This window comes from Typopeltis vanoorti, chromosome 19 (assembly GCF_054136105.1).
Source record: "Typopeltis vanoorti isolate ZY-2024b chromosome 19, IOZ_Tvanoo_1.0, whole genome shotgun sequence".
Lineage (NCBI taxonomy): Eukaryota > Metazoa > Arthropoda > Arachnida > Uropygi > Thelyphonidae > Typopeltis > Typopeltis vanoorti.
Genome location: NC_143567.1, coordinates 101,845,347 through 101,865,637, shown reverse-complemented (window position 1 = coordinate 101,865,637; position 20,291 = coordinate 101,845,347). Strand labels below are relative to the sequence as shown.

Here is a 20,291-nt window from a genome sequence, read left to right as displayed (position 1 = left end):
TTTATCACATCCTGGTGTCTATGAAGTGCCCTGTTCTTGCCATCAAGCCTACTATGGACAGACAGGAAGAAATGTGGACATCCGCCTCAGTGAACACAAAAAATATATCCGACACTTTCGCTATGGTAAGTCGGGTCTGGCAGACCATGCTCTGGATACCCCTGCACACAGGATCAATTGGAAAGAAACAAAAGTAATACACAGAAGCTTCTACAAGTCAGAGAGGTTGTTCCTGGAATCAACAGAAGCCTTGAAACATATCCCAAACCTTAACAAGTATGGCTGTATAAATCTACCAAAGATTTGGGAGACTGTCATCCTAAGACCAAATTAATATTTATTACGTTTATTTTTATCATTTGGACTACTATTTCAAAACTTGGAATTTTTTTTTTTAACCTAGATGGCGCCATATTAGGACTTTAGTCTTATGTTGCACGCTGCAATCACTTATACTGTCCCCACTGTTACACCGGATTGTGGTTGTCTTGCCTTTGTAACAAACTTTGTGTTGCGTGCTCTGAAGATGCTGGATATAAGACCAGCGAAATATTAGCTTTTAAGTTAATAAATAGTTATTTTCTTAACCATCTGTGTTCTTTTATACTGTGAAGCCTATCATAACATCACTCTTTAAAAAACTTCCTTTTATCAAACTCATCCCAGACATTCATAAAATGAATATTCAGTTTCATTTCTTTACAAAAGTTTTTGCACCGTCTTGACATCATTCCATTTTCTATAATTGCTCTTCTGTTTAATTCATCACTATTGAATCTTGGTAGCACATTCATGATCTTTCTACTTTTGCTGTATGTAATCATTGCTGTCAAGTCTTTCAAATCCTGTCTCACAGAAAACTTTCACTATCTAGATCATTCATTGTAGTTCCAACAACTGCAATAATCTCACTCATTCACTATTCCTCTGCAACTTCACATCCTCAGTTACATCCCTAATCTTTGACCCTGGATAACATGCTTTAATAACTTTACCATCTTTCACACCTGTAATTAAAGCATCCCCATATAGCACAGTATCTTTTTTTTTCTCCTTTTAATCTTCACGCCCCTTACATCCAATGCTGTTTGTTTTTGTCCCTGTTCTTCTCTCATATTCTTTTGTACATCAGTCAGTGAACTCTGTATGTGTGTTTCTGCACTTTTCATTCCGCGCGCACACACACAAACACTCGCTTAATCTGTTACTAAATAACTATTATTATTATTACCCCAAGACCTCATGGAGTCAAAGACTCATTTGAGAGAGATAAAAGGACCTCTCTCACACACACACAGCTCATCATACTTAAACATGCTCAAACTCCTTGCAGACGCCACACTCTCAGGCAAGGCATTCCAATCATTTACAACTCTGCATGTAAAAAACCTGCTTCTCACTCCCCTGTTCACACCCTCTTTATACAGTTTCCAGGGATGACCTCTGGTTCCCTCCCAATTTCCCACTATTTTCTGTAGAGCTTCTCCAGCATTGATCCTATAACAACCCCTATATCCACCAGACTCTGCCAATTACTTATAAATCTTTCCTCATAATCGACATTCCAGAGGTTAGAAACTACCTTAGTTTCTAACCTCACAATAGTCCATGTGTGACCTTAGTCAGTCGCCTTTGGAACATCTCTTTGTCCTTCTGAAAACCATGTGACCAAATCTGGGCACAATAGTCCATGTGTGACCTAATCAAAGCCTTGTACCACGGAACAAGAATCTCCCTACTTCTACAAGTCAGTGCCCTCCGCATCATTCCCAGAAGCCTTTGTGTTGTCTACACAATTTTGGCGATGTGTCCCCTAAATTTTAGATCGTTATCTACTATCACCCCCAGATCTCTTATTTCCTCCAACAATATATTCTCACCAAGCATAAATTCTGCATCCCATCTTTGTTTTCCAAATTTTAAAACCTTACATTTTGCAACATTGAACTCATGTCCCCATTTCCGTGCCCAATCACTCAATTTATTCAAGTCTTCTTGTAAGGCCATAACATCTTCTCAACTCTTCATGGTTCGTCCCAACTTTGCATCACACTGAATATCTCCGTCCAAATCTTCACCAATATCATTAATATACAAGTTAAACACTAATGGCCCTAAAACAGACCTCTGAGGCACTCCACTAGTGACTTTCCTTTTCCTGGATATCGCTCCTGCTACACAACTTGTTGATACCTATCAGATAGCCAGTCTCCAATCCAATGCATTAATCTAATATCCAACCCCATCTGCTCTAGTTTGACTGTCAACTTATCAAGAGGTAATCTATCAAAAGCCTTTGCAAAATCCAAGTATATTACTGTGTATCCTTCTCCTCTGTCCAAGGAAGCAGTCACTTTATTGTAATAAGTAAGTAGATTACTAAAACATTACCTCCCTTTAGCAAATCCATGCTGTCCATCAAAGATAATACCATTGTTGTCAACCCAATTCTGGATCCTAGGTTCTCACAAACTTCTCAAACAACTTAACCACAACACCTGATACATAGATAGGCCTATAGTTTGATGCTTGAGTTCAATCACCTCCTTTATGAAGTGACACAATCTTGCCCTCCTTCCACTCCTTAGAAACTTGACCGAGTGCAAGACTCTTATTAAAAAAATATGTCAAGGCAGGTGTCAACTCTCTGGCACATTCCTTCAGAATACGTGGTGATGTATTATCAAGTCCCACAGCCTTATTAACATCTAGTTTGCTCAACTCCCCATACACATCTTGCTCACTTACAGTCAGTCTCTCTTCCCCATCATCAACTGCTCTCAATCTCTCCATGAAATCATTGTTCTTTCTTTTGCTGGCTACATATCGAAAGAACTCCTTAGGATTCTTTTAGGCTTCTTTAGCTAACTGCTGTTCATACCTCACTTTCATACCTGAGCTACTCTCACCAACCAAGTCACCCACCTTGCCTGGTCTTTGTAAACCTCATGGAATTGGTTATTTCCACTTCTCTTATGCTGCCTCCATAATGCCCTTTTTCATTGTATCACATGCTTAATCTCTTTATTCATCCATCTCACACCTACCTTATTTAACCTTCTCCCCCTTGGAATACCAAGGGTGAGAAGGACCAACAAGTTGCATTGATCTCTTTTCCAGCTAACTCCTTATTCCATGCTACACCCGTAAGCTGTCTACTGAGCTCTTCATAATCACCTCCCTTGTAGTTCCACATATACCCTATTCTCACAGAGGTCCTCACCCTGCTGGAAATCACCCAGGTAATCACCTCATGGTCACTCTCACCAATTGGTGGATGATTTGACACCTCATTTATAATTACATCCTCTGATGAGATGACCAAATCCAAGACCCTCAAAAACTCACTCATTTTCTTTACTTCCAGTTGATATCTCATCATTCCAGTCTATATTGCCATAATTAAAATCGCCCTTTTCTTATTTGCTTGGCTAATTTGATCATATCACCACCATCCACATTACCTGGTCTATAACAACATCCAACCAAGTATTTGATTCCATTCACCTCTGTTTCACACTATACTGCCTCAAAACTGCTGGCACTATTTCCCTCTTGTGTCTCTACTTTGTATGGACATAACTCTTTCTCTATCATCAATAGCACCTCCCCTCCCTTTTTAACCTCACAAAACACATCATACCCTTACATCTCTATTCCTGTCAGGATGTCGTCCTCTTCCAACCATGTCTCACTTATTCTAACAATCTTTGGGCGAACAGACGCAATTAGTGCAATCATTTCATCCTATAACAACCCTTTACTAACTTGTTGGTCTCTATCATATCTCCCCTCTTCTTCCTGTCCACCCTCTGCAAATTACATCTTCTCAATCTTTCCTCATACTCGGCATTCCAAAGGTTGGAAACTACCTTAGTCAGTTGCCTTTGGTCATTATTAATCTCAATCCCCCACATACTTTCTATTCCATAAAAAACATAAGAACATATTCGTATACTGCAAGATAAGTAAGCTATACAAGTTGGTCAGTTCAAAATTATAAAATCTATTCCAGTCATTTAAGTATTAGTTCCTTTGTCCCAGGAGAAACTGTTCAGTACAATTTACTTCGCATGCCTCTTATCTGTTACATTGAGGTATGGTTCTATAAAGAAGGCATACTTCCCTTTAAGACTGATCACGCTTAAATGTGATGTATTGATGTTCACTTAAACTTGAAACAGTAGACAGACCAGATGTATCATATATCTCACAAATACTTCAGCGTTTATGAGTCAAATAAAACAGGCAAAACAGTGCACACATTAGGAGATGTGAAATGGTCTACATAATCTTTTATTTCTTCCTTGGCATAGGTACAAGAGGTGATATCATAAATATACAAATGAAGATGTTAAGTAATCTAGACTGACATCTGTTGTAATTACAGAAGAAAAATGGTCTGACTTTTCTTCAAAACTAGAAAATAAAGGATTATTGTCAGGATCCAAGGTTTTGGTTGGTAGGCAGGTATTGATCGAAGCATCAAAAATTGGAAGGGACAATACGCTGGTATGCATAGATTCCTCTTACAGTTTGTCTTCAGCAACCAGGCCAAGGCTGCTTGAACATTGTTGTAGATCAGGGGTGGCTAACCTTTTATAGTTCATGTGTCAATTTTTTCGTTTTTAAGTTAAGATGCGCCATGCAAACTTATACCACTTTTCAGCCCTTTTAAAATATGGTAATATGGATATATTTAACAGTTATGTATAAATGATTTATTATATATATGGTAATATAGACACTTTTAGCAGTTTTAAATAAAAGAATTTCATATAAAGACAAGATAAACATTAATTATTTTATTGAGACTTTTGAAATTGCTTTGCTTTTGCTAAGCTTGTAATGTTTGGAGTGAAATCAGTTACAGAAAGCATCAAACAGTTTTTCAAATTTGAATCAGTCAGTCGCGACCGTAGTTTGTTCTTAATCATTTTCATTGATGAAAATGCTTGTTCGCATCTGTATGTAGCTCCAAAACGACAGATATAACTCTGAGCAAATTTGCTCAGTTTTGGAAAATGTTAACAGGGCAACGATCGCCAGAAATTAATTCTAGACATCATCAAGATTTTTTTGTTCAGTAAGTGAAAAGGAATTTATAAATGCAAGTACGCAGTCTTCTTCTTCGGCAAAATCGCTAAAACGACTGTTAAAGAACTCTTGCAATAATCTGAGTTTCTCAGTATATTCTGTAAAGTTGCCATTATCTTCAACAGATTCACTATGTTCTTTTAAATAGGGAAATTGACTTAAATCCCCGTTTCCTAACTGGGAGATGAACAGTTTTAATTTCATTTTGAATGCACTGATGTCATTTACTAAGCTAGGAAACAATTTGTTCTTGCCCTGCAATTTCAAATTTAGATCATTGAAGTGGCTGGTAACATCAACTAAAAATGCTAAATCAAATAGCCATTTCTCATCACACAACAGAGCTTTTTCCTCATGCAGCTCATCCTTCTCTTCCAGAAAATTACAAACACTTTCTTTCAGCTTCCAAAATCTACTGATAACTTGTCCTTTAGAAAGCTAGCGCACCTCACAATGAAGAATGAGTTCACCATATTCCATATCTAGCAGTTTACAGTATTCTCTGAATTCTCTTCGGTTTAACCCTCTTGCTCTAATTTTATTCACACACTTTACAACTGGTATCATAACATGCTTCAAATTTAGAGTTTTCCCACATAGAGATTCTTCATGTATAATACAGTGATACTTTAGTAGAGAACGACCTAAACACCTTTCAAGTAAAGTTAAAGTCCCAGAAACTCTACCTACCATTGACGGTGCTCCATCAGTGCAAACACTGACGAGCTTACTAGAATCTAGTTGTTGATTTTCTAGACATGACTTTACTTTGTCAAATATGTCTGACCCTCTTGTTTTTCCATGAAGTGACTCAAGACCGATAAGTTCTTCAAAGATGTTAAAATTACCATCAATTCCTCTTATAAAAATACTTAATTGGGCTACATCACATGTCAGCTGATTCGTCCAAGGCTAAAGAAAAGAAAGAACAAGCATGAACATGGACTTTCAATTGCTCATTAACATCATGGGAAAGTTCTTTGATGCGTCTTGTAATTGTTTGCTTGGACAGAGCAATTTGGTTTACTTTTCTTTCAACATTCTTATCACCATGACATTTTGCAAATTTTTCTTGACTAAAAAACACAAAGGCTTGTGTTTTTTTAGCCAACACAAAGGAAATTTCATAAGATGCCTCTAGCATTGCCACACTTTCACAACTTCGTTTCACAAATATATTTTGTCTCTTTTTTTATTTCTTCCTTTTTCTTAACCACATATTCTTTCCGCAGCTCGGACCCAGGAACTAACTTCAGTTTTTCTTCTAATTCAGCTTGATGTTTTCTATAGTGTCTGTTAAGATCATGTCTTCTATTATCTGAGAGAGTGCTTTCACAAACAATGCACAACGGTTTTCCTGAAGGACCCGCAATAAATAAGAACTCATTTTCCCACAGTTCATTAAACTGGTGCTTTCTATCACCTTCTGCTTTTTTTCTGCTCATTTTCTTTTGCAAAGTAATGGGTAACTGACTGTAAAAAAAATTATCCCAAAAAGTAAAGCGTATTATTAAATAATTTATTTAAATTATTTTATCATTTTTAACATTATGAACAATCAAAAACAGTTCTATAAGTTTGATAAGATTCCTGTTTTCATGAAGGCCAAATACGGTTCTATAAGTTTAAAAATCATATACATATATTTTTTTTTTCATAGAGAGTTTTCATCTCTCTCTCTCTCTCGTAATATATTATGTCCAATGAAATACGAGATCGCATCCTGCCATAAAACAGTCGATCAGCTGGCAATCGCACACACACAACCCAAACATCCTCATTACGAAAGCTTTGCTGATGATCATTTAAATTTTAGGAATAAACCTACTATATGTAAATAAAAAGGAAAGATATTGTATAAAAAAAAACATAAAAACACACATACAAATACACTGAATAATTGCAGGTTTCAGTAATCAGCAAATTAGTTGAGCTGGAAAGAACTTGACATACGCGTTCAAAATGAAAAAAATTATTTTTAAATTTACAGAACTATATTAAGCCTTCATGAAAACAGAAATCTTATTTTAAACTTAAAGAACTGTTAATAAAAACATAAGTTCGAAAACACGGGATTGTTCAGTCACATCGAATCAGAAGTTCATCGAACGTTAATGACACGAGAGTCAGCTGTAAACTGATCAAGTAACTGGTGACACGTCAGCATTTGCCGGTGCTTGTTGCTTCAAGATCAAACAAGTATAATAAATGCGCACTCTAGAATTCTGTGGTAGGTTAATTGTGTGTTTATATATATATATATAATAAATTGTATAGAAAATTTTAAAATTTTTCTCTGGGGTTCAGTGCGCCACTTCTAATCATGCGATGCACCACTTTTGGCGCATCCACCATAGGTTGGCCACCCCTGATGCAGATGATCATACTCACTAGGCAAGTCTGACTCCTTATCCTTTAATGACACCAATTCATCTAAGACACTATCACTTGATTATTATTATTATGGCTATTATAGCCTGTTTTCGTTTAATTGTGTCCCTTATTTTAAATACATTGGCTATTTTTACTCAAAAAATTTTTTTTGAGTTGTCAAATGATTTTTTCAAATATTCACCTAGTTTAATTCTAAGTGGGATGGAAACTGTTTCAGGATGCTTAGCCCCTGACAACTTTTAACATCACCTATATCAGACAATAAATGAGATGGTTCAATTCTTGATAGCATTTGGCTTGTAAGTTTTGTGATCCAAGTCCATCATAGGTCTTTTTGACGATTTCCCTCATCAACTCTTATGTGTCTCCATAGTTGATTGCTTAATAATTTGATAAGTAGAAGTCTTTAAAAATATTCATTTTTCTGTTGTAATCTGCTTGGTTCATAATAAGTTGCATTTCCCTTTCTTTCTCTCTGCACTTTAAAACATTCATAAAAAAATCTAACCTTGATAGATTCTGACATCATGGTCGATTTTTGATATTACTTCACTATTCAGTTGTACAAATCCTATAGGTAGAGATGCTGAAACATTTGCCATCACTGACGACCTTACACAAATTGTTCACAAGCCGACCAGAATACCAGATATCCTGAACCATTCCCCAAATACCCCAGATCTCTTCCTTACCAATGACCCTTCCAAATATGCAGTGAATGTAGTGAGCCCCCATGGGTAAATCTTGCCGCAACCTAGTGCTCTTGTGTGTTCCTAGACTTTCATACACTGCTGATACAATAATTTCTTTTGTTAACCCATTCATTCTCAGTGTCTTCATTTGTATTTTTTCTAAGTAGTTATTAATTTTCTGTTGGTATAAATTTCTTATACTTGAATCATTTAGTAGTCTTACTTTATAATTATATTTTGTTTCTCTAGTTTGTTTATTTTTTTGTATTTTTTGTAACCAGTTTGGTGGAAACCTTAGTGTTGCCTGTACTAAATAGTGATCTGTGTCGATTTCTAGCCCTCTTCTGACTTTAGCATCTAGGAAGACATTTGCTGCATTTTCATTTGCTATAAAGTAGTCTTATTGATTTTTGTCCTCTTGCATACCATGTATATTTATCCATATTTTTATGTTTGTAAAATGTATTCATTATTTTAAAATAATTATATATAATGAATGAGTTGTTTTCCATTTTAGTTTACTGTTGATTCTCCAAATTTTTGTATATTATTGTTAATTTTTTTTCATTCCTGTTCTGGCATTAAGATTTCTGGCTATAATTATATGGTCTGTTTTAATTAATTTTTCATATATTCCTTGTAACTCTTTGTAAAAGCACAAAGATAGCATAGAATATAATTTCATTTCTGATAAGCTTCCATGAAATTTCACAGTACAATTAACTATCAACATAAACTACTTAAATTCCTAGAAAGTCTGCAGCATTACTGTTCAGTCTAGCTAATTTTCCACTAAAACAATTTCTTTACACACACACAAGGGTGGTCTGAAAAGTTCTCAGCCTAACAATGAAAAAACGAATTTATAATTTCAAAATTATTTTTTATTTTTCAACATAATCTCCCTTAAGACAAATACATTTATTTCAGCGATGCTCCAGTGCCATTATCCTGTTCCTGTAGTGGTTCTCAGTAAGATCTGCAAAATACCCCTCTACAGCTGCAATCACCTCTTGATTCGAAGAAAAACGCTGACCAGCGAGAAAGAGTTTGTTTTGGGAAGAGAGAAGTCAGAGGGAGCCATATCTGCAGAACATGGTGGATGTGCCAACAATTCATAGTGCAGATCCCTTAATTTTCCCATTACCAAAACACCGTTGTGGGTAGGTGCATTGTTCTGATGAAAGATGATTTTTTTTTCTTCTGCAAACTGAGTCTTTTCTCACGAATTTTTTCGTCTACTCTGGTTAAAAGATCGGAATAATATTCCCTGGTTATTGTTTTACCCTTTTCAAGATAATTAATGAACAAAATGCCTTTAGCATCCCAAAACACTGATTCCATGACCTTTCCTGCTGATGAAACCGACTTTGTCTTCTTTGGTGCTGAACAGATGGCTTCTGTCCACTGTTTTGACTGCTGTTCGGATTCCTGGTGTGTAATGCTGAATCCAAGTCTCATCCATAATAATAAATCGATGCAAAATATCAGTTTCATTCTTGTTAAAATGCTCCATGCACTGTTCAGAGATTTTCATGCGAGTTCATTTTTGATCTGCTGTGAGCAAGTGCCGCACCCATCTTGCACAAAGCTTTTTCATATGCAATTCTTCATGCACAATATATCCTACACATTCTTTTGAAATGCCTATAGTCTCAGCAATTTCATGCACTTTGACTCTCCATCATCCAATACCATATGGTGCACTTGATCAATGATTTCTGGTGTTGTTACGCTTTTTGGACATCCTTCACATGGATCATCTTCAAGGCTGGTATGGTCACGTTTAAACTCAACAGCCCAATTCTTCATCATCATCATGCGTATCAAGAATTTAGGCCTAGCATGGCCTGTTCCGGCTTTAGAAGTCATCATTGAATCGTTTAAGAGGACGTCCTGGTTTTCTTTTTCCTAATGACTTGTACTTTAAGGCTTGTTTTGGTAATCTTTCTATTTTCATTCTTGGCAGCCCAATTCTTAATTGTCGAAAACGAAGAAGAAGAGTGCCCATAAACTTTTATGAACTTCAAATGAATTTCTTTTGGCATTAAACCTTCTTTCACAAAGAATTTTATAACCGCACGATACTCAATTTTACCCATTTCAAGGGATACAGACAACACTTTTGCTTCAGACAGCTGTATAAACACAGACTACTTGTTTGAATGACTTGCAATCTTGCCAATAGTGTTGCCCTATATTGTCAAGGCCGAGAGCTTTTCAGACCACCCTCATATATACACACACACACACACACACATATATTTGTAGAGAGAGTTGAGTGTAATATTATCTTACATATTCCTGATAGTCCAAAGACCTCTTATTCAAGTAACTTTATCAACCCAGTCTTTGGAGCTCCATAGCCTCAACAAGGCTATGGAGCCAGTTAATCCTGGCTCCATAGCCTTGTCTATGAACAAATTTATTTATTTTTTAGGAAAAAGTTCTTGGGAAGCAAAATGTTGCCATCTCTGAATAAGATATTCTGACTCACTTTCATTTCACTTGAATAAGCCTTATAAATGTTTCTGTGTTGTACATGAGGTTCATACCCAAGACTTGACATTCTTGGGTATAAAGGATGCATTGAACTTTCTAGCACAAAGTTAAAATAATTGTTTTTTAGCATAATTTTGTCTCTGTTCAGTTACTGCTATATATATGCACACACTTTTTATAAATTTCTTTTCATTTTTTTAAGTACGAATGCAAATAGGGAAATGTCATCAATTTATCGTGATGATGAAGATGAGTCGGTTACATGGTTAGAAAGCCTTGGTCTCAGTCAGCAGGATTTTCCTAATTTGAATCCAAAGCGGAGTCGACTGTATCCTAAATGATTTAATGTAAATATTATCTAAAATATACTCATTTATACATAACTTAATGGCCAATTTATTATGTACACTTACTTTTAGCCCACACAGTCTCAACTTCTTGGGGGATGGATACAATGAGGGACGAAAAGCATTTACCCAGATGTTAGTTTACACATTCTCATTCAGATCCTTCAATTGCATATAAATGTATTGTGGTAGAGTCCTATTGTGCTCAATTGATTCCACTTCATCCCATTCTGAACTATATCTTGATTTTCAATAATTCTGTTTTCCTAATAGCTTCCTCCCACCCTTTTTTTTCCAACTGTGCATTGATTTGGCATATAAGTAAAAATCTCAACTTACAACCAGTGACTACCACATAAATTATTAACATTTCTACCTACAATACCAAACAATGCTGACCATGCTTCAAGCATTCTTGATCTCTTCCTCAACAATGATCTTTGTTTTACTGAGGCCATTGTTTTCCTCTAAGCAATTGAGATCACCACCCAGAATTGATTTCTTTTTAGAGCAGTGCTTACATATCCATTCTTAATCTTGAGCTTTCTGATGTTATAATAATGTCAAGTAATAATCTCATGAGTTTTATTTATTTCCGTGGTTGAATCATTGCTTTCAATCTTCTAATCCAAATCCTTTGCACTAATTTTTTTAATATGTATATATTTGAAACATTTTGCAACCTTTATGAGTGGGATTATATTATCAACCTCAAACACAAATGACTGATAAATCTATAACACAGCAGTGCTGTTTGTGGGTATATAATTAAAGAGAAAGAAGGAACCTTCAAAGAAGGAATGAAAGAGGAAGTTGAGAGGAGTTAGTTTGGTAAGTTTGAATAGGAATGTTGACAAACAGCTGTTGCATTTTTATATATGTAAAGGAAAGTGAGGAATGATGGTACCCATGAAATACCTGTAGGATATTATTGAAAGTTTTTTTCACTTGGTTATACTGTAAATTAAAGATGCCAAGAAATTATATTCTTAGTTTCATCCTTTATCCAAGTGTAAGCAAATGTTTTGTTTGCTTATTCTTAGATAAAGAATGAATTAAACCAAGAATATAATTTCTTGGCATCTTTAATTTATACCTGTAGGATAGCCACAAGACTGAAACAATAAGAAAATTATTAGTGTGTCTGAAAGCAGCATCATATTTAATGCAAACTCTCTTCTTCTGGATAGCATCATATATTTTTAGGGAAGTTTTTGATTCACTACCTCCAAATGGAAGAACAATATTTTATTGTTGGGCATAGTTGAGATTTATATAATGTTAGAGTATATGTGAAAAATAATGTCTTGAATGGCAAAAGTGTTTTGGAGACAGGAAGCTGTGGATGTGAAGTATTTGTGCCAGAAAGACTACAAGTGTTCAGCCTCAAGAACAGAAATTTGATCTTGACTAGAGACTCTGAGTACTAACAAAGGTGAGAAAAAGAAGTGAGATTCTTCTTACAAGAAATAGAGAAAATTTTGGTAGTACTGAAGTGCACCAGTTGTTCTTATCCCACTAAAGAATGGCTAGAAGTCAGTGTAGAGACATTGATTATTGAAGATATCGTGAAGCTTGATTGATTTAAGCTACATTGGTGCAAGCTTAAATATAAAAAGAGGAAACTGATGAATGACCAGAGAGGAAATAGTTGAGCTAGTTGCATAGGACAGAAGGAAAACTGAGATTGGTAGCTTGTTAAGGATGCTTCTGCAAGTTTCAGATGTTTTGGAAATATTCAAAGCGACCACATGAATTTTTCCATGTCTTGTATCCAGTAATTGTCGAAGATCAACGGTTGGTGTTAGCATTCATATTTTTGATCTCTAATTAATTGACATGCCCTCAGATAAAGTTGGTTTGTTGGTGATATTCTCCGTTATTTTTGCAAGACTTGCAAGGGCAGTGTGATGATGGTTTGATTAAACTATCATGACAGCTGACCTATCATGTTTTTGGAATTTGCAAAATTCCAAATACCAACTTTTCTTTTTGTCAGGTGAATATATGATAGGATGAATGTTCATGCTGGAGTGCACATTTTAAGCATAACTGGGGAAATACTATTGGTATTCTCCCACTTAGGCTCATATTTGATGACTTGTTGCCATCCAAGCTATTAAGAATTATTCTGAGGTTTCTCCAGTGAATGATCAGAGGAGTCGTTTATCCATTGACTTTGTATTATATTTGACCGATGTTTCAATAGTAGCATCATCCTGTACCATATTGGTATTCTCCCACTTAGGCTCATATTTGATGACTTGTTGCCATCCAAGCTATTAAGAATTATTCTGAGGTTTCTCCAGTGAATGATCAGAGGAGTCGTTTATCCATTGACTTTGTATTATATTTGACCGATGTTTCAATAGTAGCATCATCCTGTACCATATGGATTTGAGAGGTAGAAGGATAGAATTGTAAGAAGTTTATTCATTTGGTACAACTTTCTCTGATCCAGAGTATTTTAATATGGTAATATGCCATTTTACAGTTGTATGTGGAAAATATGACTTCTGCTTTGATTCAAACTTAGTATCTTCCAGCATCTGGCCTCCACTGATGAGATCTCAGTAAAGGTTAGAAGTGGTGTGGATGGGAACTCTTCTCATAATGTATAGTAATATACACTTCTGAAAGGAAGTGTGTTCTGTATTATGGGATACTGAGAACAATTAATGTAATCAATAATTCCTATACACAAGTAGACCAAATTCGAAGATATCTCGCATACAAAGTTTGTTTGTTTACATTTGGGTAAGGATTAAAACTTGGCAAGAGACCAAAAAGTTTGACTACCATTTCAACAAATGGCAAGTTTTCTGTATTTGGCTATTTCGAAATCAGATTTGGCTTATATTTTACATATGTTGCAGGCTGCAGTATAGGCTGTGTGCAGAGCTTGGGTCTTTAACTTGCCACTTGGTTTGCTTTGGCACACTTGTTGGAGAACCAGCAAGAAATATTTTAGTTATTCAGTCAGAACAGGTGATGTTCAAGCAGCTTTGAAAAGGTTTAAAAAAAAAAAAAAGTGGCTGTTTTTGTATTTACATATTTTCTGCATATGACCTTTTCAAAGGAGTGCTTAAGAGTTAAAACTGTAGAAGGAGACCTCCATGTAGCCTTTTAAGGAATGCAGAGAACTGATCGAGCTTCCTTCTGACCTAATGTCCAATCCTCATCTTCACATGGTACACCCTGTTAAGATATTTACCTGGATATTGAATGATGGGTGGGCTGGCAATTTGGGATTTAGCTATCAAAAATTGTATTCTTATTGACTTAAACCACAATGTAAAATGATGGTACAACATGACAGAATTTGATGCTGACTAGGGTATCACCAAGCTCAACAAGGTCCCATTGTTTTCATCACAGAAGCAGGACAAACAGTGCAAAGGTCAAGATTGGTATTATTGATGTAAGAAGCATCAATGGAAAAGAAATGGAACTAGCAGAAGAATTGGATAAGTACCAGATCGACATAATAGGCTTGGCTGAAATGAAGACAAAAACAGGTGATATCTTTCTAAGCAACAAATACAGAATGTTATATTCAGGCACTGACAATCAGGGAAAAGGAGTAGCTATAGTATTTGACACTAAATAAGAGGATAATCTTCTTGAATGGTAGGCAGTATCAAGTAGAGTGATGTGAGCAATATCAAAATGGGGAACTGGAAAATGCAACTCATTTGTGCCTCTGATTTTCCTTAGACTACTAAGGAAGCATCATCTGAGGCAGCATGTGATGGAATATAGTAGGGGTTTGAGAGTGATAGATCTAGTAATTGCATCAGAGAATTTGTCTATAACCAATATGACTGCTTGACCTGGGAGTTGGCTAACTGTATAGTATTTTCAGTTAAAGGGGGGGGGGGTATATGTGGAATTATAGGGCTGGTAAATATGACAAGCATTAGGAGAATGCTTGGAACAGTGCCATGTCATGTGAAACTGCAAGGGCTGGATGTTGATAGTGCATAGAAAGTAGTAAAGGAGTGTTGGAGGGAAGTAATGGCAGACTTGCATACCTTGAGTCAGAAGGATAAATCAGGTGGGAGTTAAATGGATGAATATCATCATTAAACTGAAGCTGCAAAGAAAGAAATTTATGGAGGGAATTCGAGGAGAAAGGTGACCAGCAGGTATATATGAGCAGTACAAAGCACAGGCCAGAAGTAAGAAAGAAGATCCTAAACAGTTCTTTCGATAAGTTGCAGGTAATAGGAAGAATGTTTATGGCAAAATGATTTTAATTAATGCCAGTGGTAGGGAGGTAACTGAATCAGTCAAAATAGTAGAAATTACTAAGTGAACACTTTGCAACAGCATATCATCCAGGTGCAGATTTGGCAGTAACAAGAGAGACAAAGACTTATGTCGAAACTAGGTAAATGAAATGGAAGTGCATTGCATATTACAGAACCTTGATGTGAATACAGCTATGGGATTAGATGGTATATCAGTTTAACATGAAGATGCTAGGGAATAGTCAGGGCCTGTGACCACATTGTTAATCAAAGTCTCAGGTTTGGGTTAGTTCCAAGGGGATAGAAAGAGGGAAAAATAATTCCATTGCATAAAGGAGCCTCAAAGCTGATGTAGCAAATTACCAATCTATCAGGAGTTGTTGTCAAGGTACTGGAGAAGTTGGTCAACAGTAAAATACAGGAATGGACAGATGGAAATGGAATACTGTATGGAGAGCAATATGGTTTTGTGAAGGGTAAGTCAGTCCTCATAACTCGCTCACATTTTATAATACAATGACAGCTGAGTTGGATAAAATTAATGGGTTTACGAATTCTAATCAATAAACTTCAGCATGTAGAGATGGATATAAAGTTGGTGAATTGGATAAAAGGGTGGTTGATGGAGAAATATCAGAATAGTTTATTCAGGAGTAGTCCAGAAAGCCTGTGATTAGTGGCATGCCACTGGGCTTCAGTTTTGGGCTGCTGTTATTTAATTTGTGCTTTAATGATATAGGAAAGGAACTGAGAGGAACAGTTCAGTTGTTTGCAAATGATGTAAAATTAGGTACAGCAATAGTTAATGTAGATGTTAAAATTTTGCAGGATGATTTGGATAGACTTTGGCAGTCTGGGCAAAGGAGAATAGATGTCAGTTTAATGTGGCAAAGTGTAAGGTTATGCATTTTGGAGTGAAAAGATTACCAGTTGTATTCCACATTGATGGAACTGTATTCCAGGAAATTGAAGCCAGAGATTTGGAGTGTTAGTGGATATGGAGATAAAGTTTAGAGGGCACATAACAAAAGTGGCTAAAGCAGCTCATCAGAGTACTTGGTTGAATATTTGACAAGTGGAGACAAGCAGGTTATTATTTCTCTTTATCAAGCCTTGATAAGACCCTATCTTGACTGCTGCATACAGATCTGTTCACCTGGATTTTTTGGCGATGAGGAAGAGGTGAAGAGGATCCATCCAGTGGCAAGTGGCCAAGATAGTAGTAGGTCTATGGAATGAACCTTACAGGAACAGGTTTAAGATTTGTGGATTACTGAAATTGTTTAACAGGCTGAAAAGGGATGATATGATTGAGACCTACAAATTATTGACGTTTTTACAAGATTAATACTTGGAAACTGAGCAAGAGTGTAGTTGACAAGGGTATTAGAACTATGGGTTTTTTTTTTTTTTTTTTTTTTTTTTTTTTTTTTTTTTTTTTTTTTTTGTTGTTGCTTGGAGAATGGTGAATGAGTGGAATAGATTGCCAGAGTCTATTGTGGATGCCATGACTGTGAATGAGTTCAAAGCAAAGTATGATAGTATGATAGATACTGTGCTAATGTTGGATAGTCCTTGGCATGATGTTTACGGTCTCCCTCGATTTAAGTCCGACTTCATGCAATAGCCCATAATAATAATAATAAAAGACCCAGAGGAAGCCCAAAATGTAGGTGAATTGATACAGTAAAAAGTGCCTTACAAGACAAATATAACATCTGATAATGTTGGGGTCTTGATGGATAACAGATTAATTTAGAGGAAAATAGTTCAGAAGTTGGTAATGATGTAACTTTTTCGTGTAGTGCTATCATATTCTGTACCCCCCCCCCCTTGAGGGTACATATCAGGAATTTGATGATGAAGCTAGTGTTTCCAATCATCAAAATAGATTTCAAATGCTCATTGGATTGTTTATTTTTTTACCCCCCCCCCTTATGAAAACATTCTCCCATGATGAGAATGTGTTTTTATCTTTCAAATTTGTATGACTTGCTGTCCTATGAGGTGGGAATGCTATGTTGATGCTTAGCTTGGTAATGTCAACATATATTGTATTCTTTTAGCACTGCTATAGTGTCACAGCATAAGCATGTTTGCTATATTATTCAGTTACAAAATAATCTATACTCTGCCTTTCATTAACAGCGCAACATTCAGAGGCAGGTTTTCTTTTCACTTGTGACATGTGGTACCTGCTGATTATTACAAAGGTGTGTGGGGGGGGGATATATATATTTTTTTTTTATCAGAATTGATTGCCTCTCCCCAAATTTCTGAACTTTTGAATTTGAATATTAACATGAATATGTACCAATGGCAGTGGCTGCTCTGAATAGTTCAGAAGGTCTGGACAGATGGACGAATTCCTGATGATTGGAGTAGAGCTCTAATAGTACCCATATACAAAAAGGGAAATAAAACTGAATGTGAAAATTATAGAGGTATTTCCCTACTGAGTGTTCCTGGCAAGATTTATGCAAGTATACTTGAGAAACGGTTGAGAAGAATTGTGGAAGAAAAGCTTGGGAAGAACAAGCTGGATTCAGGTCAAATAGAGGCTGTCATGATCAGATCTTCACTTTACGACAAAAAGTTGAGAAAGCGTGGGAATATAACAGGGATCTGTATTTAAGTTTTGTCGATCTGGAAAAGGCATATGACAAGGTACCAAGAGAGAGAGAGAAGCTATTCAATACTCTACAGTTATATGTTGTCAATGGGACATTATATCAAGCAATATCTTTATTTGAGTTGTAAGTCAGTAGTTAGAATTGAAGGAAGTACAGGAAGATGGTTTAATGTTAAATCTGGTGTGAGACAAGGATGTACATTATCCCCTCTGTTATTCATTATCTATATGGATCACATTATGAAGGAAAGTGGTATTAAACATGATATCAGAATTGGAGATGTTAATGTCAGCTCTTTGCTTTATGTGGATGATATTATACTTCTAAATAAATCTGCTACAAGTTTGCAAGATTCCCTGACTAAATTGAATAACTGTTCTAATAGATATGGTATGAAGGTCAGCAATAAAAAGACAAAGACAATGAAAATAGGCAGAATCATTGAGAATGTCAACTGTGTTGTGAATGGAGAACCTGTGGAACAAGTAAAACATTTCAGCTACTTAGGCACGATTTTTACTGAAGATGGTAAATTTAATATTGAAATAGACAATAGAATCAACAAAGCTGGTATGGTAGGAAGTCAATTGAATAAATTCATATGGAATAAGAGAGAAATTAGTCGGAACACTAAATTAGCTGTATAGACGGTGTCCAGTTTTAACTCATGGATCTGAGAACTGGGTCAGAAGTAAAACACTTGACCAAAGACTAAGACCGCAAACATGAGAGTCCTGAGAAAGATTAGAGGCATGAACAGATGGCGTCAATGGCAATGTCATATTAAAAACGAGGATATTAGGAAAGAACTTCACATTCTTCAGCATCCAGGAATGCGTTAGCAGAGCTAATCTCAGGTGGTATGGTCACTTAAACAGAATGGGCGAGGAAAGATTAGCAAAACAAGTGTTCTCTGCTAGGTTGGCAGGAAAACGACCCAGAGGATAACCAAGATATAGGTGGATTGATACAGTACAAAGTGCCTTAGGTGATATAGAAATATAAGATCTGATAATGTTGGTGTCTTGACGAGTAACAGACTGATTTGGAGGAAAATTGTAGATAAGAAGTTAGTAATGATGTAAATTTTTCATGTAGTGCTGTACACCCCTTGAGGGTATATGTCAGGAATTTGATGATGATGTGTACCAATGTTCATAGACAATATTGTGATCATGTGCAATTAGGAAATCCATTGCTTTAGTTTGCACTGTTGAACGTGAGTGGCATTGGTGGCAGCCTGTGAAAGTGCAGCAGCTTGATTAACACTACTGTATGAATACTGAAACAATTTCATCATTCTGTCATGAAATTCATTTAAAATATATGCTTAGATTGCAGGCCATAAAATATTGGGTTACGGTTTATAGTTTGCCAACCACTTGTTCTAGAAGACAAATACAAGATGAGAGTATTGTAGTGTTGACAAGTGATAGACACTGATTGGATGAAAATTGTTGCTAGAAAATTAATAATGTGAAGTTTGTCTTGTCATATTGTCATAGTACCTTGTACATCTCCTTGAAAGGTACATTATCAAGAATTTGATGAATACATTTTCAAAATTGTGTTTAGCTTTTTAACAAATGTAGGCTGAGTGTGAAGCTGAGGTTTTTGAAAGCCAGATTATCTTGTAACTGCTTTGTCATACTTGTTGGAAAACCAAACCTTTGGAACTTTATGGTATTCATTTGGAGTATATCTTTGGATTGGGTGAACAGAAACCACAATCAAACTATCTGAAGAAGGAAATACACCCTCTGTCCAAAAAGAAACCGAACTTTTAGAAAATAAAAGAAACTAGTGGCACCACCTGTTGTATCTTTTTGTTGTTGAAAGCAGCAACCTTCATTAGTGTTGTGTCGACTGTTTATTTCATTAGAAGCCCAGTTATAGTGCCAAGAGTGACAGTGTGTTTTGATGAACGGTAGGAAAATGTTTCAAACAGAGATCTGCGATTGACGTTTGTGTTAAACTTGGTAAACATTTTACTGAAACACATCAAATGCTTCAGAATGCATATGGTAATGAATGCTTATCCTGTACTCAAGTTTACGAGTGGTTTAAGCGATTTCAAAGTGGTCGTGAGACGCATGAGGATGAGAAAATCCGGTCCGTCCAAAAACTGGACTGAGCGAAGTTAACATCCAAAAAGTACGTGATTTCATCAGAGAAAAACCGAAATCATGCATGAGATTGATTGAAGATGAATTGGGGATTCTCTAATGAACTGCACAACATTTTGACCAAGAGTTTGGGCCTTCGTAAATTGAATTCACGATTTGTTCCCCTCAAGTTGACTGGCAACCAAAAAATGTATCGAATTGAACACTGCAAGGACCTCATTAAAACCGCTCGTAAGGACTCAAATTT

General features: G+C 36.0%; 1 protein-coding gene across 2 annotated transcripts in view; it reads left to right on the top strand.

The window, feature by feature from the left end:
* Positions 1–20,291, top strand: part of hd (humpty dumpty) — a 131,983-nt gene that overhangs the window by 78,636 nt on the left and 33,056 nt on the right. For both annotated transcript variants that reach the window (XM_090409178.1, XM_090409179.1), the window contains exon 10: positions 10,888–11,013. In XM_090409178.1, the coding sequence (XP_090265304.1) occupies positions 10,888–11,013 (126 nt within the window). The remainder of the gene's footprint in view (positions 1–10,887; positions 11,014–20,291) is intronic.